The sequence below is a fragment of the Cajanus cajan genome, chromosome 10, assembly GCF_000230855.2.
Source record: "Cajanus cajan strain Asha chromosome 10, NIPB_CcT2T_4, whole genome shotgun sequence".
Classification (NCBI taxonomy): Eukaryota; Viridiplantae; Streptophyta; class Magnoliopsida; order Fabales; family Fabaceae; genus Cajanus; species Cajanus cajan.
Window position 1 is genome coordinate 34,972,458 of NC_138526.1, and position 27,150 is coordinate 34,999,607.

At 28.8% G+C, this 27,150-nt stretch overlaps 2 protein-coding genes across 4 annotated transcripts; one reads left to right on the plus strand and one right to left on the minus strand.

Moving 5' to 3' along the window:
• Positions 1-856: 856 nt before the first annotated feature.
• Positions 857-13,476, minus strand: LOC109788904 (FBD-associated F-box protein At4g10400). Its single transcript, XM_020347769.2, has 7 exons — positions 13,361-13,476; positions 13,042-13,100; positions 12,902-12,984; positions 1,982-2,944; positions 1,656-1,820; positions 985-1,227; positions 857-874 (listed from the first exon to the last, which is right to left on the minus strand). The coding sequence occupies exons 1-7, from the start codon at positions 13,474-13,476 to the stop codon at positions 857-859; spliced, it is 1,647 nt and encodes a 548-aa protein (XP_020203358.2).
• A 6,770-nt stretch (positions 13,477-20,246) lies between these two features.
• Positions 20,247-25,426, plus strand: LOC109788903 (F-box/FBD/LRR-repeat protein At3g14710). Of its 3 annotated transcripts, XM_083065593.1 has the most exons (5): positions 20,271-20,406; positions 21,378-23,379; positions 23,498-24,460; positions 24,720-24,860; positions 25,081-25,426. In XM_083065593.1, the coding sequence occupies exons 3-5, from the start codon at positions 23,513-23,515 to the stop codon at positions 25,345-25,347; spliced, it is 1,356 nt and encodes a 451-aa protein (XP_082921719.1). In that variant the 5' UTR covers positions 20,271-20,406; positions 21,378-23,379; positions 23,498-23,512; the 3' UTR covers positions 25,348-25,426. The 3 variants fall into 3 exon arrangements, with proteins under 3 accessions (XP_020203357.1, XP_020203356.1, XP_082921719.1); XM_020347768.3 differs by lacking the exon at positions 21,378-23,379 and having other exon boundaries at positions 20,247-20,392; XM_020347767.3 differs by lacking the exon at positions 21,378-23,379 and having other exon boundaries at positions 20,248-20,406.
• Positions 25,427-27,150: the final 1,724 nt, after the last annotated feature.

Below are 27,150 nucleotides of genomic sequence, written 5' to 3' on the forward strand. Positions count from 1 at the left end.
TTTTATAAAGTGTGCGTGGATTGGATTAGTAAAATTTTACAAAGATATATGACGTTCCATTTAATTAATTTCATTATATTTATTTTGTTATTTAAATGACTGATTTATAATTTATATTAACAAGCACCAGATAATATTTAAAGCGATTTGGATGAAAATGATTTTTATTTTAATCATACTTTTATTTATCTTTAGAGAAAATAGTAATGAAATAGTTGAACGTATTATAAAAATAATTTAAAAGTCAAAATATTTCTTTTACGACCCACCGTAAAGTTAAATAAAAAATAACCATGTGAGACTAGACTACTACACTGGTTTCTAGAATTAGTTGATGAGTAGAGAGACAAAAACCTCTTAATAAATGTACATACAAAATCAATTGCCTTTGTTTAGAAAAGGTAGGAAATTTTAATATTCATTTGAAAATAGGATAAAAGATAATAGAACTAGCTAGAATTTTTTTTCCAGTTTCTGATTTTATGCGAAAAAAATTGTAGTTACTAAAAGTTTATAATTTTTTAAATTTTTTTTATAACTTAAAGGTACGATGATTAATAAAATGTAAATATCAAAATTAGTTATTATATAAAATATTTCCTAGTATAAATAATATTTTTTTTATTAGTGTCTTATTATATATATATATATAAATGTTTATGTATGTAGCATTAAAAATTAAATGTACACAATTTCAAGTCACAAAAACAATATTATAGTAAAATATATTTTTTATAAATAAGTACGACTTATATAGTAATAAGATTTTAAAAAAATTCAGTACTAGATAAACTTATGCACTAAGAGCATAAGTATGAGATACACAATAAGCAATAATTGACATCGCAGACTTTACCTAAAAAATTGCCTCCAACTGCAAAACACAAAAGAAAATGCCTGCTATTTCGTAAAAACACAAGAAAAAAATAATAAATGAAAATTGAAACTTTAAATTAATAAAAAATCTATAAACTCAAATCTAACACTTCTCTTAAAAGATGATATCTTCTTCTTCACTTCTTCAAATTTCACCTGGGCAATGTGCAGAGACCTAACAGCTGAGAAACTAGCTCTCTTCAAGACTAGAGCATTTTCCATTACAAATTTGATGAAACGTAGTTCTTGCTCATTACCATCAAAATGTCCAAGTTTTAGCACTTCAAGGTTAGATATAAAACAAAATGGCACGTTATCAGGGTTCGAGAACTCTTCGTCAAATTCAACTACCTGGTGTTCAACAAAAATAATTAGTTAAATTGTATCACAAGGAATCAAATAACATAACACACATAAATTAAAACATTATAATTAAATTAAAAAAAAAAAACAGTAGTTATCACAAGTTTCTTTTGGGAGGATATAGTTAACAATTTATACATAATATTTAATTTTCTTAATGTATTAAACATGGCTCACGCATTATTTTAAAGTTATCGAGTAAAGACAAACTTGAGATCACATAATTAATCACTATACCAAAATTTATGTATTATGTGATCTTAAACTAATTTTTTCTTGACCAGTCAAAATTACAATAAAAAATAAGTTTTTTTAATGTTAATTTATACATTAGGATCTTATAAATAATAATACAACACTTTCTACTACGCCGAAACTAGTACATCGATTTGCTACATTCAATCAATATTACCAACCTTAAAAATTACAAGGGTCTCAAGAAATGGTGACTTTTGAAGAAAGTCCAACAAAACTTCACCAGTAACTTCACGAACAAGCTCCAGACGATTCAACATTCCAAAATCATCAAGATCGGTCAAAGCAGGAACACGGACGGGAGATAGATGATAATCATACATGTTCTACAAAATCCGACAAACAAACACTCATAAAATAACAGAAGACAATCGATATAGCAATAGCAAAGTAAAATGTTCCTATATTTTTAACCAACAAGGAAATATATTCATATCATTATTAAATATCATTGCAAACCAAGAGCAATGAAATAAAGCATATATACCTTCGAAACCTCAAGCTTTAAACGTTCGACATTGTTATTAAATTGTTTCAGAACTTCACAAGCAAAAGTGGCCATGTTTTCCTCGCTGTCTTCGCTCAACTTGATCAGATGAATATTCGCAGCAACAATTCGTGCTGTAGATAAGTCTAAATCTAACAAAACGGTGTATCGTAACACAAAATCACTATAAGTGAAATCATTAAGACGAGGGGCACAAAACTTAACCACAGTGTGCGACTCATGGGGTTTCGACACAAGTGTGTGCTTTATCAAAAGCACTTCAAGTAGAGGCACTTCAAAAGTAACACCACCCTTTACGTTTAACCAAGAACAATTTTCTGCCTCATATTTTCTAAGAACTGGGAGGTTAATCAGCTTTTCCGAGTCATTAAAAGTTTTGCAGGTAAACGTGATTCCAGATAGTTCGAGGACAGTGAGGTATGAAAGTGAAACAATAGTGGGAACTCTTATATCACAACCATTCATCTTCAGCACCAATATCTCTAAGGACATGGTTTCCAAAAGGGAATGCGATAAAAATTTGTATTTTTTACTTGAATGGATATAAATCTCTTTGACTCTCCGATTCAAAATATCATGTATCCACTTGTTAACATGGTAAGAAGAATGACTCTCATAAAGGGTAAGAGAGAAAGTTTGGATGCTTGAAGTAATGAGACGTAGTATCATATAAACAAAGTTTTGAAAGTCACTTTTTCTTATCTTTTGCCAAGAGTATTTTTTTCTATCCTCAAATTCCAGCATGGTGATGAATGTCCAGAGGTATATCCATCTCTTGGATAAAATTCTAGTACGAACTGCTTCTTTAGTTGGAAGAAAAGAGAGAATGCGACCAACAATGAAGTTGGGTAGGTTGCTGATTATATCTTGACCTTCTTTATTGGATTTTCTCCTCTTTTTAATATCACTCCCTCTATTTGCGTCCATCTTTGCTTGGAATTCCTGCAAAAAATCGAAAACAATTAGCTAGCTATACACAAACAATAAAGTATATATATAAAGTAATCTAAAAATTAAATCATCAATGTTTGAACATGTTGTAAACCCTACTTTGGGTCTCAAATTGCAAAATGTGAAGCCATGAAAATGTGAAATGTTAGGCTGTGTAGGGTTTAGACAAGTGAGAATTTCAGCTATTTATTTGGATGGAGAGATGGTGAGGATTCGCGAGGAGTAGATTAAAGATCATGACTGTTTGGATTCCACTACAGTGCCTGTATAATTAGTTAAGTTAATTACCACTGAACTCAAGAGACACCGATGGTAGTTAGAACTTAAAAGGCGTGTGAATTAATGAGCATTATCTATATGTTTTTATTGAATCCACAAGTATGACTCTTCAAAACAAAAACATCTTCAAACCTCTTAGTAAACCGTGTTTGGATTCTACAGTATTTTTTTTTAATTTTTTTCATGAAGATAGTCTAAGTTGGTCAAACATTATATTTTAACACGGAGATTAATTATAAGTATACTAGGAGTCTAGGTCCACATGCCCTTGTTAATATAAGTAAAAGTAATTAATTTATATAATAATTAAACCATAGTAATTTTTATTAAATTCAATTGGAAATAATTTTCTGTACATTATTTTTTTAATTAAATTTGATAAAAAAAAATATATTAGAAATATAATATAAAATAAAAAGTATTTTGGAAATAATATTATTAAATAAAAATTAATTAGGATTCTTTTTATTTTGATTATCATTTATGATAAAAAATTTTACTTGTATTTAGATTTGGATGAATTAATATAAGGCTATATATAAATGATAAGCTGTATTAAATGAACTGTTAATCTCGTAATTGAATAAAAATATACATATGAATCTCTAGCAATACGTGAATATACGTCCGACTACTTCAGCTCATTTTTTCTTCTTCTTAATATTGTATTTTTTTATTAAAAAAACTGAATGAATAAACATACCCATATATATAATATGAAAGTACTTCAACACTCATTTTATTAAGAGAATAACCTGTAACAATATGATTATTACGTAATTAGGGATAATAATAGGTATGATTCTATAATATTGTAAACATACTTGTATTTGAAAATAATGTTCGTATATATTGAGGTAGTAACTTCGATCCCTTTTTTCTATTGGATATTTAGATACTTAAATTTAAATTGTAACTCGCACTTTACTAATATATATATATAAGAATGTTAATATACTTTTATCTATTTTTTAATGGGAATATATTAGTAATTTATACTAAAATTTTAGAATAAAAAAATCACTTATTTATTTTTTAATTTGATTAATTTGTATAAAAGATATTATGGTAATCTAATTTAATTTTAAATGAAAAAAATATTTCCTTTTTGATTTGGTTAATTACGTTATCGGGGGAGGTTTTGTTGACTATTCCCACTTCAACTAGTTGCTTTGGGGACTGCTCTTGCTCTTACTGTTGCTTCCTATGCTTCCTACTTTTGACTACCTGTCTTTCCCTCATCTTCGATGGGTGTTTAGTGTTTTCAAAGAAGAGGGATGGGGCTCGGAGGGTGAGATCGCATGAGGCACAGTCCACGAACACAACCATGGAGTTTGCGTGATCGAGGATGATGAAGACGGTGCGCACGTCTAGGCGGGTGATGATGATGTTGAGAACGGCACCGACAAAGGGGATGGCGAAGTGGAGCTCGTATTATGTAATTTCTTTTTACTATCGTGTTTCTTTTTATTGTTATTATTGTGTTTCTTTTTATTATATAAAATATATGGACTTTTAATTTAACAGTTAGATTTTCAAAATTTACGATTAATATAAAGTTATTGAGCGGTGTAACACTTAGTAAAAACTATACTGGTATTACTTAAATCTTTCTCATTTTTTTAATATTTAATATTTCTTAACGTATTATAATAATTGTGTGATTTTTTTATTCTTTTATTTATATTTATATATTATTCATAATAATTAAATTTTTTATAATCTATCAAAGAAAGTGTAGTATGATGGATTGTTGAAAAGTGTAGTTTGAGTTTTCAAAAAGTATAGATGTTTATAAGTAATTTCTACTGAAGCAAAAATTGTAAAAATGTAATATGAGTTGCTTATGAGTGATGTGGCAGAGTGAGACCCATGAGAATTACTTATAAATAACTTCCATTATAGATGCTCTGAAAATAATTATTTTTGTTTTTCAATTTCCCATTTAAAGATCCCTCCCTATTTGTAGGTTGTAGCTCACATGAGAAAAGAAAGTGGTGTCGTCTATGGTGTGACATGCCCCTGTCCAATGCTTTGTTGGAGAAATTTTAAATTTTTATAATTATATTTTAAGTTTAAATATGTTTTTAATCTCTTAAATTTAAGATAATTTTATTTTTGATCCTTCAAATTTAAAATTTTTATTTTTAGTCTTATAATTCTTAAAAATCTTGTTTTAGTCTATCAGTTTATCAATAATATATTTAAAAGTGACAGATTGAGATAACTGTATAAATATGTGTTGATATTATTATTTTAGTCACATACTTTTTTCCAATTTTGGATTAAAGTTAGTAATGTTTTAAACTTATAAAAACTTTTTTTCTTTATTTTTTATACTTTAAAGATTAAAGTATACACTTTTAAGAATGCAATTGAGATTTTATTCATCTTCAAATAAAAAAACATATTTTTAATAAAATAAGTATTTTTTATGTATTTATCTAAATTTTATTTTTTTAAAAAAATTTAGGTTAAATTAATCTATTGATCTTTATAATCTTGTCAAATTTTTAATTAGGCCTCTATTTTTCAACACACTCTAAAAATATCCTTATAGTTTAAAAATCTTGTAGTTAAATCTTTTCATCAGCTAATGTTGTTAAAATTCCGTTAGTTTATGCTAACCAAATATTATGACATAGTAATTAATTTTTAATATGGTAATTAGTTACCTTTTAATTTTCATTTATTTTAAATGTTTCTAATATTATCTCTAATTTTAAAATGTTACTTTTTTTTTTCTTTCGCACTAGTATTTTAAAATTGTTACTACTAGAATTTTTCTTAATACATGCGACTTTTCCTGCGAATTTTTATGAAAAATTCGCAGGAAATGTTGTTCCTACAAATTTTTCTGCGAAATTTTATCTGCAGGTAATACCTTCGTGGATAATATACTTTTGCGAATTTTAAAATTTGCAGGAAATATTCCTGCGAAATTTCTTGCAAAAAAAATTTGCAGGAAACTTTCTTGCAAAAAAATTACAGGAAAATTTCTTGCAAAAAAAATTCGCAGGAAAGTTTCCTACGAATTTTTTGCAAGAAATTCTGTAGGAATATTTTTTACGGAAAAAATTAAAGAAATTACTATAAATTTTATCAATAATTCTTCAACTTTCAAATTCTTACAATGAATTCATCCGAAGCATTTATTTCCATGCCTCCAACATGTGATACATAATCTTTTAAATTCTAAGATTGTAGATTATAAACCTAACACTCAACCATATAAATCAACTTGTAAGATAAGTGTTGCCTCATTATATACTATTTAATTGTGTTTATTTTTAATCGATGTTGGACTTGAAGTTTTTTTAAAATATTAAACTTATAAATTTAAATATTTTTTATTTTTCCTGCGGATTAAAATTTGAAGGAAAATCTGCAGGAAAAGTTACTTGCAAAATTTTTCGACCATTTAGTAAACATGGGAATTTATTTTTACAAGAAAATCTGCAAGAAACAAAATAAAATTTTTTTAATATTTTCTGCAAATTTTTACCATGAAAAAAAATTTCTATGATTATCGAAATTGTAGCCAAATTTGTAAGAAATATCTGTAAATTATTTTTTGCAAATAAATTGACAAAAAATTTCTACAAATATTTTTTTGCAGGAAAATAACACTTTTCTAATAATGTGTCTTAGGCTAATCTGTCTTAATCTAGAATTAATTTAAATTTGACTATTGATTATTTTTTATAATAATTGTATGCTGCTCAAATAATTTAATCCTAAATTCTAAATAATTTAACCTTAAATTTAATACATTAACCACTTCTATACGGTTGCACCAAATTTCTTAGTTTAATATGTTAATTATTACATAAAAACTTCCTTTAACATTTATATTTAAATTATATATTTCAGTTTTTGAACTCTAATATTTTTCAATTTACATTTAAACCCTAAAATGAAATATAACTTAAATATAAACGTGAAAGGAAATTTTAGTATAATTAACATATTAAAATCAGGGATTTAATTAAAAACATTTAAAATAAATAAAATAAAAAATAATTAATTAGGTAAATTATTATATAGCAATACTTAATCAGCATAAATTAATAAAAATTTACCAACATTATTAAGTGATATTTTTAAAGTATAAACATGTTTTTAAGTGTATTTTAAACTGTAAAGACCTAATTATTTTAACAAAATTACATCCAACGATAATTTAATTTAATTTAATTATTTTTTAAGAAGCAATTCTCATCTATTTATTTAGAAAATAATGTTTTATAACCATTTTCTTTTTAGTTTAAAGAAGAGAAATACTATGTCCTCTAGACGCATGTGTCTAAAATATTCTCCGACCAAGAGTTACACTTGTCAATAATTTTATAATAAAATATTTATTTAATTTACTTCCTCCGTTTTTTTTTCATAGTTGTTTTGTCAAAATTTGTTGTTTTTTTTTTCATTGTCATTTTACTAAAATTAATGACTTATTAATTTTTTTTTTCATTTTTACCCTTGATAATTAATACATGTTTACTGAACAATGTGTGTATTTATTTTTAATGTTTACTTACTTTTTCTCCAACTACCCATATAAAGTTAATGTGCATTTATAAGAGCAATATGTTCCCAATAAAATACTATAAAAAACAATATAACCATTAATTCATGGACAGATATAATTAAATACAGTAGGTTACAGTTCACGTGTAATTAATGCATTAATAATTAATGGAGTAGATTGCAGTTCAACAGTCTCAAAAATGCAAAAAAAAAAATAAAGGGTAAAATAGGAAAGTAAGTAATAAATATTTTTAAAAACTAAAATATCAATGATTTCCTTAAGTTCCGTGCAAAACCTTAAATGACTACGAAAAAAAAATGGAGGGAGTATTATAGAAAACATTTTATAATTTAGTCTCTTTTTAAAGTTACTTTTTGTTTTTTCCATGCCACTCCCGTTCATTCGTAGGTTCACAAGGTGATTTGACCATCTTCTTCCTATGTAGGACAAAACGTTCACCCTCCAATAATGGGACTAGCAATTACTATTTAAAATTGTAGTAAAATTTGTAAAAAAATTTGTAGATTATTTTTCATAAATTTTTTTTAAGAAATATCTATAAATTATCTTTTGTAAATAAATTCGTAAAAAAATTTGTGAAATTATTATTGTAAGAAAATTCGTAAAAAAAAATTGCGAATATTTTTTTGTAGAAAAATTTGTAAGAAAATGACACTTTTCTAGTAGTGAAAGTAATACAAGTCATCATTAATTTCATCTACAACAGCAATAATAACTGAGGTTGAATCTAGGTTAGGACTAAAGTGGATTAAGCCTTCTCAAAACATCCATTATGCATACTATATTGGAGGCATACATCAGAGTTTTATATATAAATTACAAGAGAAACAAATATCTAAAAGGACAAAATCAAATGACAATTCTTCAAAATCTAAATTGGATTAAGCCTTCTGAAAACAAAAGTTAGTTACAACAAAAAATTAATCCAAGATGATTTTTGACCATGGCTCCTATGTACGTGTCAAGTTTCTCACATTGTACCCTTCACAACAAAGTTCTCAAAAACAACAAACCTGTATTGTAATTCCACAAACTCATAAATAAAAACAAGTCATATTTTAAAGCCTTGCTTCTTTTAACAAATGTGGTCTGTATAAATTAGTTTTACCTGCTACTATATTTTTAGTGATTGAGATCAAAGCTTCTATCACTAGTGGACATTATCCCAAATTCTTGATACTTTTATTATAACATTAAAAGTTAGCTAAGCATCCACTTAGTAAGCAATTATATAAATAAAATACAAGAACACTTGTATGATAAACCTGTGATGGTTCAGAAAATATGGAATTTTCCCAAGTGTCATGTTGAGTTGCCATATAATGAGTAGGGGTAGCCTATTAAAGAAATAAGATGCTATGAGCAAGAAAACAAATCTCTCAATTCATATCAAAATAAATAAATTGCATGATATGTATTACCATTTCACTAGTCATGTTTGAATATGGTAAACTTGTGTGATCTTGTTAAATGTCTTTTTTTCTCCTTAGAATTGTAATTTTATATGATATAAATAAATTATTGTATTCAAATATCCCATACAAAAAAAATATTTGATATTTTCCTTTTTTTTCTCTTTATTATTTTCTCCATTTTGGATTCCTTTATCTTGGATGGTGAACAACCTTTGCTACGCACAATTGTAAAGGAGATAATATCTTTTCACTTGATTCTATTACATGATCAATACTTGGTAGAGTAATTTGTTTATTACTATCCCAACCCATATCATCCTTAAGCTTTTCCTCTGCTTTATCTATCCATTCCATAAAAAAAATCATACTTTCTTCTTGAATTGGCTAAATGTGCAGCCTCATAAAAGTTGGCACAAGACTTATCAAATTCCACACCTTGGTCACTAATCATAACAACTTAGCACATGATAATGTCTATGCTTTACATCTTTTCTCCACCGAGTTAAAATGTAACAAGAAGGGATTTCTTTCACATTTTTTTCAATTAAGATCTTTGTTATATGCCTACAAAGTATTCCCCTAAATTCGAACAAATGACAAGAACATTGAAGATCACACTCCACATCATTATATTTCACTATGTATGCAAATCTTTTTTTTTTGTGGTATCGATCCTTTCCTTCTTTAATATCAATGACACTAAATATATATATATATATATATATATATATATATATACTTATATAGATAAAAAGATTTATATTGGACCATCAACTTTTAACAATGTGAAATTGCAAAAAAGCATATTGCACAATTCCAAACAACTTAAAATCGCATTGGTATAGGTCTCTTGAAGTTATTTTTCAAAGTAGCAACTTGTTATCAATTGAAAAGATGAGCTAAGTGAATCAAAATCAACTTTATTTTCTTTTTTCACCATGCTTTTTAATGCGCTATCATATTCCTTAACAAATTACGCTAGTGAGATTTTTGAGTTAACATATCCATCAAAAAAATGCATTCATACTTTCACTTCTTTGAGTTGTAGGCATTCTTGTCCAAAATATTGATTTAACATATATTGGCACCTAATGACCACGGTCAAAAAATAAGGAGCTTAACCATTCATTTTCTTAAAGATTAAAATCCTTAATCATTCTTTTCCAACCAACAATAAAGTCATTTAGCTCCATAAAATCATACACAATGGCTTTTAAGGTTTTCTTTATTTCTTTTTAGAGCCAACTCACCTAATTTCTAAGGTACCTTCTTCATAATATGCCAAAAGCTAAAACAATAATGAGATTGAAGAAATACTTGTCAGTGTTGCTTGAATAAATTGACATTGATATGTAATTATTGCTTTTGGAGTTTTTCCATGCATGCATTTCAACCATGATTTAAACAACCATACGTATGTATCTATTTCATCCCTCGATAAACAACCATATGTATGTATTTATGTCTTCCCTCGATAGTAAACCATACCCAAACAAGATTGATTGTCCATGGTGGTTCACTCCAACAAAAGGGAAAAGGCATATTATATCTATTAGTCAAATATGTGTTATCAAATGGTACAAAATCCCCAAATGAGTCATAAGTTGCTCTAGATCTTACATTCGCCCAAAAAAATAGTTCGTAAAATGACCTTCACCGTCCATATCAATGATATAGAAAAAAAATTGAATTTTTTCTTTGCATACGAATGAAGTAGTTATAAAGTGCTTTGGCATCTCCAACTCCAAGCCTTAGTTGTCTCACCTTTGCAATATAATTCCTACAATCTTTTTCACCAAATTGTATGTTCTCATACCCTTTAGCCTCAACAACCAATGAATGAAAATTTTTGTTTGGTGGAATTCCTGCAAAATCATTTAACTCAACTCTTCTTTTTGAATAACTATCCATCTTCTTATGAAACCTTTGAAATCATGAATTTTTTTGGACTTAAAGCATGATTATGCTCTAGATTAGTTGAAGAAATGGTACATTTTCCACTTGCAATGATCACAAAATTTTTTGCTTGACAAACTTTGCTTAGAAGAACTTGTCTTACAGACATATTTACCTCCATTGGAACATGCAAGTGAGTAATACCTAACTTTACCCATTGTTTTTGCGCTAATTTTTCGAATCACAAATCTAACTTCATAAGCATATTTCTTATAAAAAGCATAAATTTCCTCTTTAGAATCAAATACAACATACAATCAAGAGTTTTTAAAGTTACTATAGTTTACTACTCATAGGTTTAACTAAAATTTTCTATTTTCTCAAGGGGTATTTTCGATGATGAAAAATATTAAAGTAAGTGTTAATGGCTTTTCTCCACTTTTCTCTTTTGTACACGGTTTTTGTGCTTCACAAAGATTTTATCAGAGATTTCTTTACTCCTTTTATATTGTTTTCCATTATTTTATGAGAAATATGAGTTTGAGAAAGGCAGATTGTTTAGCTCACTCCCTTTTTCATCCTCCTCCCTTGCATGGTATGAATCTCCACAGCTTCTTTGCTAGTGTCATTGTTAACCCTTGCTTTGTCAAAGGCACTCAAGAGATTCCATTAGTGGCCCTAAGTTTCGTGGAATGTCGTGGTTGGGGAGTTGGAAGCATATGATTTTGACTAACGAGTTGAAAACCACATCGCGAAGTGTGACGGTAGCTTTGCATTATCATTATTTCATTTGTAGGATACATTTTTTTAAAAAGTTTTGGGTAGTGTAAGGGAAAAAATCCTGTGGGCATTCTCATTAGAACCTCAAGTGGTGCAAGGAAATGTGAAGTGGTGCTAGGGTTTGGTGCCACACATGGGGTTTTTGATCTTCCCATGGTGACTTGTGTCTTTGTGAGGCTTTACAAGTTGACATGGGAAGCTTAGATAGGAGGAAGCGTTCTCTATCATGGGAATGAGTTTCATCTTCAAGCATGAGATTATGGATCTTATTTGATTCAATTTGCGTGTCCCTTTTGTTAATGCTTGGTGTGATGTTTATGTGATTGGATTTCTTATTGTGTTTGTTTGATGTTGAACTATTGCTTTTGAGAAGACAAGTGCGTCTCTTCAGCAACAACAACTTCTTTTTTATGGGAAGGAGGTGAGGAATTATGAGAAGTTGAGGGCTCTTGGTGTTAAGGATGTGATGATGATTTGCTTAGGATGGTGTTTGATGCCCGCTTCTAGGTAGAAATGTCATCTAAATATTTGGCTTGATATGATATGAGAAAGTATGTGAAAGAATTATCACAATTTTTAAATTTTAAATTTCATGTGGTTTGTTTCCAAAAATGCTGAGAGCAAGGTTGTGAGGAAAACTTATCTAAGAGTTTGTCTTCATCTTTCTCTTCTCATGATGTCACTATTTTTTCATTCCTTTTTTTTTTTGACAGGTGAAAAATCTCGAAGAATTGCATGAGGTTAAGGTGAGTTTTTTTTTTCATTACCCAACTTTTTTTTCACTTTGAAAATTGAATTCTTTGTTTAAAAAAGAGAAGGTCTTGACTAAAAGGAAACTATATATATATATATATATATATATATATATATATATATATATATATATGAGGAGGCTTATAATAACACTGGTGTAACTTTTACTAAATATTACACCCGTTCAATAACTTTATATTAAATGTGAATTTTGAAAATCCAACTGTTAGATTGAAAGTTCATATCTCTTAGATCATATATACAAAAATTTACCCTTGGCCAAATGCTGGAACCAGAGGCCACCGGAGACCTGGGGCGGACGCGGGCAGCGAAAGAACCTAACTCCTTACCACCCCCTTAACCATGACACAGAAATACCAAGCAAATGAACGAAACAGGCGAAGGAATGGTACCTGATCGCACTAAGACAAGCCAACAGCGACGGCAACGAAGAACACAAGGACAATCGGAACTAAGAGAGCACACAAACGCAAACACAGAAAAATGGTAATATGAGCCAAAGGGTCAAAATGAGAAAATGCGAGAACAGGAATGTTAAGAGTTATTACACGACAAGAATTGTCAGAAACATAACCCTCTTAAATAAGCCTCATAATGACGGGTTGCAGCCCCTCATTAATGGCCCTAAATGATCATTAAAAGGCGCGCCTTTCGCTGTGAGGGGGTGTGCCATTTCGAAAACCAAGGAACGCAACTTAATGTCAGACACACGCGAGCTCCAACCCGTGACGCTTCAAAAGATTCTTTAAGAAGACTCTCTCGCCAAACTCGGCGTATAGAGTCTGAGGGGTTAGTGTACTACCCATATCCGTATTAGGGCCAGTCATGACCCCTCACCCGAACTCGGCACTAACTTTTTGGCTCCTAGCCTTCAGAGCTCGGGGGGCTAGTCTACTACCCACATCGGTTTCAAGGGCCCACCTCGATATTGATGTAGGTAGACCACGTCAGCTTATCAAATCGGATCGTTCTCCAACTGATAAGATAAACTGATAGGCCACGATCTTATCATATATCATAACCAACCCCACCCTCACTCAAGGGAAAAACCCTAATTCATATCGAGGTACGTGCATTATATATATGAGACTTACACACCTATAAAGATTAACTTAAGCATTAGACTCTCTTTTGCAGGTACCCACCCCATCCTGGAGTGACGAATCCGCAGAGCAAAAGAGGCCCACCGGTCTCATTCGAGAAGTCATCCTTAGACCGATCTCAGGTGAGAACTATAAACATTAACAAATATTTTTTTTTCATGTTTCACTGTATCTAATATTTGCTAAAATAAGAGGTGGGAGACTTTATATATATAAAAGTTAAGTGTATAATTGAATTATTAACTTATGGGACAAACTTCATTTATTCTACCATCTTATTCTTTTTTTCATAAGTATTATATTTGAGTTGTTTGTCTGAATATAACTTATTTTCAACATTCACATCTCAAAAATTGAAATTAACATAGGTGATTGGTTTTTGTGGCTTTTATCTTATTTCTTCTATAAATTATTTTTGGTTTTATTAGTTTTTTTAGGATTTAGGGTAGATCCCTATGGTAGAAAGACATTTAAATGATATGTGATATTTGTTTTTGAAAATATATCATTTACCACACATGTGACTTGTGAGATTCCTCTTTAGGTTTGTTAGTCCCTTAGCCTCGTATAACTTAAGAGGGGGGGTGAATTAAGTTTTCTAAATTTTCCTCTTATAAAACCTTTTCCAATTACTTTCTTATCACTTTATTTCCTTAGACAAATTTGCATGTAAAGAATGATGATGAAGAACAACTCAAACATAATTAAATAACAAATAAATAAAAGTGTAGGGAAGAAGAATTGTAAACTTGATTTTATACTGGTTCGGCCAATCCTGCTTACATCCAGTCCTCAAGTCTCCCACTTGAGAATTCCACTACTCTTGTAAACCTTACAAGAAAATGAATCCTCCAACACCTCGGAACTCCCTTTCCTTGTGTTGAGATTCAAACACCAACAAGGAGAAAAACCCTTTCTCCTTTACAGATCAACAGATCAACAGGGTATTACAGAATGACTCTCTTTAAAGAGTAGATATTACACTTTCTAAGAACTTGATGAACTCTTTAGATAATTGTTTGCAAATGATTTTTGGCCAAGTAGTTTTTGTAAATGATTTTCACAATAGAGTTCGTCACCTTTCTCTGAAAAATTATAGGTATTTATAGACAATTGTATCTTGAGTTATGTCTTTTCATGAAGAGTTGTAACTCTCTATAATTTTTCAGAAAATAGGCTCTGGTAATCGATTACAGTACTTGGTAATCAATTACAACAGTTTAAGTTCAAAATGTTTGAAACGTTGTATAGTTCAAATTCGAATTTTGAAAATTTCTCTTCTGGTAATCGATTACAGTCAGTGGTAATCGATTACCAGAGAGCATTTTAACATTTTGAAAGGTTTTCTTTCTCTGGTAATCGACTACAGCAAGGAGTAATCGATTACCAGAAACATGTCACTTGTTTTGGCTTATGAAAACTTAAGATATAAAGAGCTTCTATTTTCCAGTTAAAAATATTTTTGTTTAATCTTTTGAATACTTTTGAATACTCTTTTTTTCTTTCTTTTCAAACAACTTATTCTTATATTCAAAAGTATTAAGTTTAGGTTTTGTTGAAATTCTTATTTTAATGGCCAAGTCAAATTTGCAAATTCTAAAAGTTCATTTTACATACTAAGCTAAGCAGTCAAGACTTATCTAGTTATTACTTGAGATCTTGCTTCTTGATCAGCTTGCTTTAACTTGACCTTTATTTTCTTCAATGCTTTGGCATCATCAAAACTTTGTGCATATTTTCTTCCACATTCTCCCCCTTTTTGATGATGACAATTCACTGTAAAGGGAAAGAAAATAAAACAATATATTTCGATCACTCCCCCTTAAACTCCTCCTTAGTAAAGCATTGATTGAAGTTCCTTTTATTTTATAAAAGGAGTTGTACTTATGTTTTGAAAAAGATTGTAGAGATCAATGTTTATATTTTTAAAACATAAGTGTCAAGTTGGGCATCAAGAATATTTTTGTCAAAATATTTTAGACAAACTTAGCCCACAGTAATGTTAGAAAGAAAATAAACATTTTCTTTTCCTTTGCAGTCTTATCTCTCCCCCTTTGGCAACATCAAAAAGTCAAGTAGAGGATTAAGATAAGTGTTGTATTTTTCCTTTTGTGATCCTTAGCCTTACTCTCCCCCTTTGGAACATCAAAAAAAAAATATAATAACAAAATAATCCAAAGGTAAAGATCAAGCCAAATTGAAGTCCAAGGAAAAATTTAACTCGCCCATCATGGACATTTCAAAGTCACTTGCATATCATTAGAAAACTCTTTGCACAAGTGATCATTTGTACTTTCAAAAATAAATCATCAACATAAATTTGCACTTTAAGAATATCATTCATTTTTCTTTTGATAAATTAATGCTGTATCAACCTTTCCTTTTGTAAATTCTTTTTCCAAAAGAAATTTACTAAGTCTTTCATACCATGCCCTAGGAGCTTGTTTTAATCCATATATAAACTTTTTCAACTTAAAGACATGGTTTGGAAATTATAAGATTTCAAATCTAGATGGTTGTTCAACATATACTTCTTCTTGAATAAAATCATTTAAAAATGCACTTTTGACATCCATTTGATATAGTTTGAAATTCATTATAGATGCATAGGCTATTAACATTCTAATGGTTTCTAGTCTTGCTACAAGTGCATATGTTTCTTCATAATCTATGTCTTCTTCTTGATTATATCCTTTAGCAACTAGTCTAGCTTTGTTTCTTATAATTATAACATGTTCATTATTTTTATGTTCAACAAGACATTTTTGTGAATCAAAAGATATAGAGAAACCTTTATCACATGATTGACTCACACTTGATAAACTATGTTTAAGACCATTCATAAGTAAGACAATTTCTATGGAGGTTGAGAAGTTTGTACCAATTCTTCCAATGCCAAGTATTTTTCCTTTGTTGTTGTCTCCTATCACGTGCTTGGAACATTTACTATCAATGTACCAAGTTTGGTCTTTGGAGTCCTTCAAGAAAAAGAATGAATTGATTTTGGTACCCAAGCTTTCTTTGAGTCCTTAATGTTAGTAATAACAGAAGAACCTTTAGGAATCCATACCATATTCTTTAGATTGTTAAAATTCTTTCTAATATAGCAAGTTGAAGAATTATGACCTTTCTTTCCACAATAAAAACATGTTGTAATTGTCCAAGTGTAAATGAAAATTCATCAATTTGACTTTATAAAATCTAGAACTTAAGCTTATTCTACCTTACTAACAATTCTTTTTCCCAATAATTGTTTGTGTTTTATACTTTATTTTCATATAAAATAACTTTTTTTTAATCTTAAGTATATGATTATAAATTATCAAGATTAAAATTGAATAAAATTAATATTATATGATAAATCGTCACACTTAAAATATGCATTATAATTCAAGTCACAAATCATAATATCAAACTTAAAAATATATCTTAATTTCATATTACAAGTTATATTATTATTTTTATATTTTTTCAATTATTTAAAAATACTTTATGATACCATATGATAAATAAATATCTGATTTATTTTTATAATAAATATCTTAATGAAAAATTGTCATCTAAATATATTATTTGTGGTTTAGAGTAGTACAATAAATTATTTTATCATTGTTACGGATTGAATTGTGTAGTACTTTTAATTTTTTATTTGTAATTATTAAAAAATAATTAATTCATACTTTAAGTTATTTAAGATTTAACTTATTGTATAAGATTTGATCAAAATTATACAAGTATATGTTATGTTGTTTGATAATAATAAATTTGACAAGAAATTAATGTTAATGAAGTAATCTTAATATTAATAAGTCACATTTATAAATTTAAAAATTATACTTGCAATTAATTAATTATCTCTATAATACTAGCCTTATTTCGTTTATACAAGTTATACTCTTTGTTTCTTTTTTCACAAAAACTATTTTTAAAAGAAAAGTATGCCTAATTTTTTTATGATATAACTATAAGTTTTTAAAAGAAATAATAGGCTATAATGAAAATGAGAGAGGTTCTAATTTGAAGAACCCTTAATTATAACATTTATAAATAACACAAAAATTAAAATTTATTAAATATTTGAATAATTTATATATATATATATATATATATATATATATATATATATATATGCAATTACAAGTATATTTAAAACATTAAAATATAAATTATAACTAGTCGAGTTGGATCAAATGGTGTATTTTTATTGTGAGATCTAATCTAATCATAAACGAGTTAGATTGAATTAAGTCAATCAAGTCAATATAATTAAAGTTATTTTTTTTAGTAAAAATTAAATATTTCAAAATAGATTTGGATTATTAGATTTGTTTTTGTAAATATAATTTTGTCAATCCATACACTAAACAATGTTACAAACTAAAGAGTGAGTAATGAGTATTATTAACACTAACTTGAAGATTTTTATAATTATTACTAATAGAATCGAGACACTTCACGTCTCTATATATTTTGTTTAAATAAATGTAAAATTTAAAAAAAATAAGAGAATAGACTCAATTATTACATTTATAATATTACACTAATTGAAAACATTAAATATTTAATTCATTAATTTCAACACTTTGTAATTGATATATTGAAAAGCTTTTAAAAGAAAAAATGACCAATAAACTTCAATAAGTAACAACAAATTCTCAATTTTAATATTTATTTTTGACCTATTTATTAAATATTCTGAAATGATAATAAAAAAGTTGATACATAATAAATTTTGAAGAATGAGAAAAAATGCTTAATTATAATTTTTTTTTTGCTCTATGTCTATGATGTATTTAAAAGTTTTTAAAAATAAATTATATATATTAAACTATACTGAATGAAAAATTATTTAATTATTATATTATAGATAACAATAATTATAATTTATTAGATACTTAAATAATTTATTTAATATATATGCAGTTATAAATATATTTAAAACTTTTAAACATAAATGTATATTGCCCGTGCATTGCACGCATGGGCTCTACCACTAGTTTAATATCATTTTGACCTTTGAAATTTCTTTTATAATGCTACTTCAACATATTTTAAGTTCTTCACTTTCTTCCAAGATTATAGAATTCACCATCTTTATACCTTAACCATGGGAAAATAACAAGATAGTTACAATTAAAATATAATTTCATAAACTATTAATCATGATAAAAATGATCAAATAAAAAAAATAATTATTCATCTATCAATACATTTTCTATAAAGCATTAGCTTTATTTATTTTTATTGGTATTGGTACATAAACTTTGATATAAAATAATATCTGCACTTCTCTTTTAAATATTTAATAATAAATAAAAAAGATAAAATTAAGTCATCATAATTTTATTTTATAAATTTAATAAAATCAACTAATATAACTATAATATTGATATGATAATTTAGATAAAAGTGCTTTATAATAAAAATTAGAGAAAGTAAACAATAACATCCTAAAAATATAAAAAGAAAAACTCAAGGACAACAAAAAAAATTATCATATAACTTAACACCGATAAAAAAACTCAGTAGAATGATAAGTAAATAATAATATCTAATAAAAAAACAAAAAATTAAAATTAAAAAAATTAAAAAGTTAAGTAAATAATAATATCTAATAAAAAACAAAAAATTAAAATTAAAAAAAAAGTAAAAAGTAAATAACTTACTTGACACCGTTAAAGACGGTAAAAATGGCATGGTTCTTTGGCTTCTATGTATTTTTGTTTTTCCTTTTTTTGACTTTTGAATCTTAAAGCCTTACCCTTTACGAAAGTGTTGTAAAGGGTAAATTTGAAAGAAGTGAAAATTTTATTCACTCTTTTTTATTTATAGTCGTTTAAAGTTTTTGCATGGAACTTAAAAAAATGATTGATATTTTAGTTTTCAAAAATATTTATTACTTACTTTTTTATTCTATCTTCTATTATTTTATACTCCCTCTATTTTTTATTCATAGTCGTTTTGTCAGAATTTGTCATTTTTTTATATTGTCATTTTACTAAAATTAATGACTTATTAATTTTTTCTCTTATTTTTACTCTTGATAATTAATGTATATTTATTGAACAATGTGTCTATTTATTTCTAATGTCTACCTATTTTTTCTCGAACCACCTATGTGAAGTTAATGTTACATTTAATATGTTTCCAACGAAATACTACTCCCTCTATTTTTTATTCATAAAAAAATGACAAATTCTGACAAAACGACTATGAATAAAAAATAGAGGGAATAATATTTCGTTGGAAACATATTAAATGTAACATTAACTTCACATAGGTGGTTGGAGAAAAAATAGGTAGACATTAGAAATAAATAGACACATTGTTCAATAAATATACATTAATTATCAAGAGTAAAAATAAGAGAAAAAATTAATAAGTCATTGGTTTTAGTAAAATAACAATAAAAAAATAACAAATTCTGACAAAAACGACTATGAATAAAAAATAGAAGGAGTATAAATAAATAATATTTTATTATCATTTTAAAGTGGAACGATGTTTGGAGTGTATATTGGCATTTCTCTGTATCATTCACCTCTTCATGTTTGATACTTGCTCAACTTCTTCACGACTTTGTGCATCACTTCCTTCACCATGTCCAATTCCTTAGCCACCGGCGAACCCCACAAATTCGGTATATTCCCCACGGTATCTTCCTCACTCCTCTCTAACTATTCTTCATGCTATGTTTATGAGATGTTGTTGGGTTTCAATTTTCATCTCCTCTTTCAATTTGGGCTATTGGCTTTCTAGATTGATGTTCTTAGATTTCCTTGTTGTGGTGTTGCTCTCACAGTCTGCAATTTGAGACTCAGAGGAGAGGAGCCTTAAATATCAAATTATTTTTATCGGACTTGTTTAAATTTTGATTGCTCCAATTTTTAGATTATGTGTTATGTTGCATGTACCATATAGGTTTAACTACCCTTATCTACCTATAGTTTCATCGATTTTAGTCTTTATAATTAAAAGTATTTTATTTTAGTCTCTATCCATTCTATTTTTATTTTCACTTAGTTCATATAGTTTCGTAAATTTTACCTTTTAGTTTCAATAACAAATTAGCAATAGAATACTGAGAGTAAAAGGAAACAAAAATAGCATGAATAGAGACTAAAATTACATACTTTGAGGAAAAGGTAAAGTGTATGAAACTATAAAGATCAAAAGGTTAATTAAGTCTTATATATATATATATATATGGAATGTATTGATTATCATGTGGATTGTTGAGTGTCCAAAACTCATTTTTGTTAAAAAAAAGAAGAAAATAATAAAAATGTCAAACAAGAAGAGCATATTTATGAATAACATTTTCAATGGTATTCCTTCCGAGAATTTTAGCCCTGCACAAGGAATTCATTAAGGGGATCCAATCCATCCAATTTCCCGATATTCTTTTGTGCTTTGTATGGAATGCTTGGCAAATTTGATTGAGAAAGAAGTGAGTTGTAATAACTGGAAACCCATCAAGTTGTGTAGATTAGGGCCTCCCATTTCTCATTTATTTTTTGTGCATGTTCTTCTATTATTTGGGGAAGCTAGTGTGACCCAAATGGAGACCATTAACTTTTGTCTTGATGTTTTCTGTTCTGTTCTGCTCATCCTCTGGTCAACAGGTTTCTGTGGCCAAGACTAGGATTTTTGTTTCAAAGAATGCCCATTATGCTTGATTTAAATAGTTAAGGGATTTGTCTGGATTTTGAATTATGAGAGATCTTGGGAGGTACATTGGTGTTCCTTTGCTGCATGGTAGAACGAGGAGGGAGACTTACTCTTATTTGTTTGAAAAGACTCAAAAAAGCCTAAGTTCTTGGAGAGCAAATAATTTATCCTTTGCAGGAAGATGTACGCTACTCTTCCAACGTACACCATGCAAACAGTGATCCTTCCTAATCAAGTTTTTCTATCTAGTTGGAAAGTATGTGTTGGAGTTTTGTGTGGGGGTGAATCTCAGGATCAAAGGAGGTGCCATTCTATTGCTTGGAACAAGTTTTGTAGAGATAAGGATGCAGGTGGTTGGGTTTTTGTGATTTGAAGGTGTTTAATTGCGCTCTTGTTAAGAAGTTGGCTTTGGGTCTGTGGTTAATCCTAATGCTCTGTGGGTTTGGGTTATTATAAGCATGTATGACTGTAATGATGATGCATCATCTTGCGTTAGCTGTGTGGAAAGTTGCTCGGATGTGTGGAAAGGTATATCCTCAGTTTGGGATTCTGTCCTGTTGGGGTGTAGATGGATCATTGGGAATGGAAAGCAGATTAGATTATGGAAAGACAGATGGTTACCTTCTGGACTTATCATGTTTAACTTTGTTGAGCAGAACCTATCTTATAGTGATGTGAATTTGTGTGTGATTATATCGCTGAAGATGGTGAATGGAATAGTGCCAGATTTCAGGACTTCGTTCCTGAATGGTTGTTGGTGGAAAATTCTTGGTTGTGTCCCACCCCATGAGGCTTTGGGGGAGGATCGTGTTAGCACACCAGATGGAAAATTTTCAACAAAATCTGCTTATAAATTACTCAAGAATGAGGAGGCGACTAGATTGAATGTAATTTGGGAGAAGATATGGTCTCGAGATATGCAACCCAGGGATAGTTGCTTTCTATGGAAAGCTATTCATAAAGGTGTTATGACCAATTTATTTTGTTGGGAAAGACGGATTAGTAGTAAATAGTTGTTCTCTTTGTCCACTTTGTCTACATAAGGATGAGATTATCCTGCATGTTTTGCATGAATGTGATTAGGAAAAGGTTATTTGGTTAACTCTTTTACCTTATTGCCATTACAGTTTTTTCAAGGTTAAGTTGTTGGAATGGCTTCATCACAATTTATGTGTGAGATTAATTGCAGTGATGGTATTATGTGTAAGTCTGTTTTTGTTGTGGGAATCCATGCAATTTGGTCGGCTCGTAATAAGCATTTTTTTTTTCCTGGAGTGGACTTTGATGGGTACTAGGTTTATCGTGATATTCAATTGAAGGCAGAGTTCCGAGCCCAAGTTAAGTCTCATCAATCTCTTCATGGGGGTTTGTCAAGCAGGAAACAGGAAGCGAATTTGGCGTGGATTGCTCCACCTATGGGTTGGTATAAGGTGAACATGGATGCTTCTGTTGAGAGTCCTAGCCAGCAAGCCACGTGTGCTGGTGTGTTTAGACATGATAATGGGAATTGGTTGAAGGGGTTTGTTAGGAACTTTGGATCTTCTAACGTGCTTATGGCAGAATTATGGGGTATATTGTCTGTGCTTCGGGTAGCTTGGACAGCTGGAATTCAGCATTTGCTGTTAATTTTGTTTTGCAAGGTTTGGAGCATGGACATGCTTTCAGGTTCATGGTTGATACAATTTGGTGGTGGATAGCAAAGGATTGGGAGGTTAGAGTCTCTCGTGTGTACAGGGAAGAGAATAGTGTGGCTGATTATTTAGCATGCTTGGCTCATGGATATGATGTTGCCCTTCACATGTTAGCTACCCTTCCTGAGGGTTCTCTTGTGTTTCTTATCAAGAATGCTTTGGGCATAATCACATTCACATCTTGTAGCGTCTGTGTTTAGTGCTTTTTGGTCATTTTGTCCTCTATTTCACATTTTCATGCGTTCAGTCTGCAATCTGTGACTCGGTGTGTCTTAAGTATCTCAATAACTTAAATTACTTGTTCAAACTTTGCTTCAGTTTTTTAGACGATTTTGTGTGTGTATAGCTTGACAATGCAGTTAATTGTCCTTCACTTTTTGTAGGAACTTGAAACAGACATGGGCCCAAATTCCTCGTCCAAGAAGCAAAAATCCAAAGAAGATCAGGACATAATCAGCAACCTACCTGATGTCATTATTTATTACATTCTCTCTTTTCTTCCAACTAGAGATGCAGTTCGTACTTGTGTTTTATCCAAGAGATGGATATACCTCTGGACATTCATCACCAAGCTACACTTTAACGATAAAGAGCGACATCGGTATATAGGCAAAACCCGCTTTGTAAACTCTGTGTATAGGGTACTAATTCATCTAAACACTTCAAGCATTCAAAGCTTCTCTCTTTCCCTTTCAGAGAATTATAATTCTTACCATGTTAATCAGTGGATATCTGTTATGTTAAGACGAAGACTTAAAGAGCTTTATATCAAATCAACCAAAGAAAATGACATCTTCTCACCTTCCCTTTGGAAATCCCCGTCTTTAGAGAAATTGGTGTTGTGTATGAGTGCTTGTTCTATCAAACGGAAAATGAATTATGATGTTAGAGTCAAAGTTCCCACCTGTGTTTGTCTTTCGTCCCTTACTGTCCTCATCTTGAATGGAATCACATTTACCTGTGCCCCCTCTAATGACTCGAAGAAGCTTAACCTTAACTTCCCAGTTCTTAGAAAGTATGAGACAGAATATTGCGAGTGGTTAAATGTAAAGGGTGTCACTTTTGAAGTTCCTCTACTTGAAGTGCTTCGAATAAGCCATACTCGTGTGTTAGGGCCAGATGGTTCTCGTTCTGTAATCAAGTTTTGTGCTTCGCGTCTTGCAAAATTTTCTTATATCGGAAACATGTCAGATGCCAGTTTCATAGACCTATCTATAACACAAATTGCCTCTGCTAATATTTTGACACAAAGAGAGGGAAGTGATGAAGCATCCGGGCTTCTTGCTTACGAGTTTCTGAAAAAGTTCAATAATAAAGTGGAATGTCTAAGTTTTTACCAGCCAGAGGTATGCTTCCTTGCTTCGTCTTTTCTTTGCAATGAATGTCGACAACAATGAAATTTAATAAGAACATCTATAGTTAATTTCCTTGTTTGAGAATATTGAAAATGTTTACCTTGCTAATGCTATATCAAATGCGAATCATATATCTGTGACTTTTTATTTTATGAGAGTATGTTTGTTGTTACAAGTCTAGATTCTGTTTGTTGCATTTATGACTAGTATATTGACTGTCTCTCAATACGAACATTCCTTTGTCACTCAGGTTCTTGTGCCAGCAGGGGATTCATTGATCGAGCTTCCTGAATTTGAAATGTTGAGTCGTCTGGAGCTAGATGAAGTTGCTGGTGTATTGTTGTTGTTCTTACTTATAAAAGCACCACTTCTCAAGACTCTTGTTTTTCGGGTTAGTAATTGATTGAACTGAAACTAGCTATGCCACCAAATAATCACTAAATTTTACAAAATACATACGTAGATGACTAAATCTTCTGGAGTTTTGCAAATAAACTATTCTGTTAACCTACTGATCAACTTTATTCAGTTGTTTTAATTATAATTGTCATAAATTATTGTTTTTTCTATTTCATTCTTGTGCAATATAATTATTTATCCTCGATCATCAGGAGCTACTTTCTTTTGAGGATGACCTTTGGGATGCCAGATGTGTGCCTTGTGTCTTAACTAACCTGCAAGAGTTATATTTTGGAAGACTTAAAGGTGATGAACATGAGGTTAGATTCGCCAAATTTGTAGTGGAAAATGCTCGAGTCTTGAAGAGAGCAAGATTCATAGCTTGTCGGGGTCTCCGTTGGTCCAAATTTGACCAATTTAAAGAGAAGATATTGTCATTAAAGAAAAGTGTTGGCTCTGCCGTTATTGAATTTTCATAAAGAACAGTTGAGCTTGAGCCAGCTTTAGGACTGTAATGTCGTTTCATGCTTATTACAGTATCTTAGTTTATGCCTTTCATTCACGTGTCTCTAAAAGCATATTGATTTTCGTTTTACATCAGCAAGTAACTTTTAATTTAGAGCTTCAAAATTTAATTATCCAATGAAACACAGAAAAGAGTGGTTTTAATTAAAATGTATGCACGGTAATAATTTTTTTACACTATCATTTGGTCACATTGTTATATGTAGCAAGTGTGTTGACTTAAAAATAATTCTCTGATAAATAATATGAAGATAATTTTTAAGTTGGCAACGTAAAAAATTTACGCTGTAAATGTATATTAAACATTTTTTGGAAGTATATCAAACACTTAAAATGTTGTTGGATGCAGTGTTTAAAAACCCGGATCAGACTGCCCGTTGGACAGTTGAACCGGGAACCGGTGGTCTAGCTGGTTCAAATCTTAAGTTGGATCGATTATGTATTCGACCAGTTTCAAACTGGATTGAACCGGTCAATTTTCCGGTTTGACCAGTGAACCAGTGGGTCAAACCGGTTCAACCATAAATTTGTTTTATAATTTTTTCTAAAAGACCACAAATCACAAAAATAACAATGAGAATTAATTTGTTAATGAAAGAACAAAGAGTCTTATTAAGCATAAAAATAACTACTTATTTTAATATATTTGTCTATAATATATGCAACTTAAATAATTTTTATAATATATTATTAATTCTAAATTATATATTTAATAATATAATATCTATTTAGATATTACATATATTATTTTATAATATCAATTGTAAGCATATTATATATATACATATTATTTATATTTTTAACTTGTATTAATATATAGTTTAACATGTAATTTTTTATGTATTTCTTTATACAAAATAAAAATAAAGATAATTTTAAATAAGATGAAAACTGAAATTTAAAATAAGATATGAATTTATTAAAATTTATATAAAATATATTTAACATAAATATTTTTTTTTTAAAAATTAATAAAAATCGAGTCATGCGGTTCAATTAGTGATCCATCAGTTTAACTTTTGACCCACTGACCCAATACCCTAACCGATTTGATGACCGGTCCAATTTTTAAAACTATGGTTAGATGTCATAATCTATAAGTAAAAAAAAGTTTAAGAAAATTGTTCTCCCTTTTTGTTATATTTAACAATGACGGACAAAAAATTAATTTATTCAATGATGCATACATTAAAGAAATATAATTAGTACTAGTTTTAATTTATATAATATAGTAAAAAAATAAATAAATTAGTTTATTAATTTAAAAGTATTAAAATTGATATATTAAATACTATAAAGATGCATTTACATATTTTATTTGGTTTAAATATATTTTTAAGTCATTAAATATAAAGTAAATCTGATTTTGAACTCTTAAATTTAAAAATATATTTTAATCCTTTAAACTTGAAAAAAAAAAACTTTAGCCCTCCTATTCTGTATTTAACAAACAAAATATATTTATTACTGAACTTTTGTACAAAATTTATTTATTAATATTGTTGCTAATGAAAGTATTGCATTAAATCCTAGTGACATTCATTAATTGACTCAATTTTGATATTGTTTATGATGTGATTGATGGTTTTGACAAATTAAATTATTTTGTAATTTTAAAGATTAAAATAATAATTTTAAATTTCAAAAATTTAAATAAATTTATTTAAAATCAAAGAGATCAACAAAATATTTAAATCTTTTTTCTTCAGTGATATACATATTTTTTATTAATCATAAATAATTTTTGTTTAGTATTA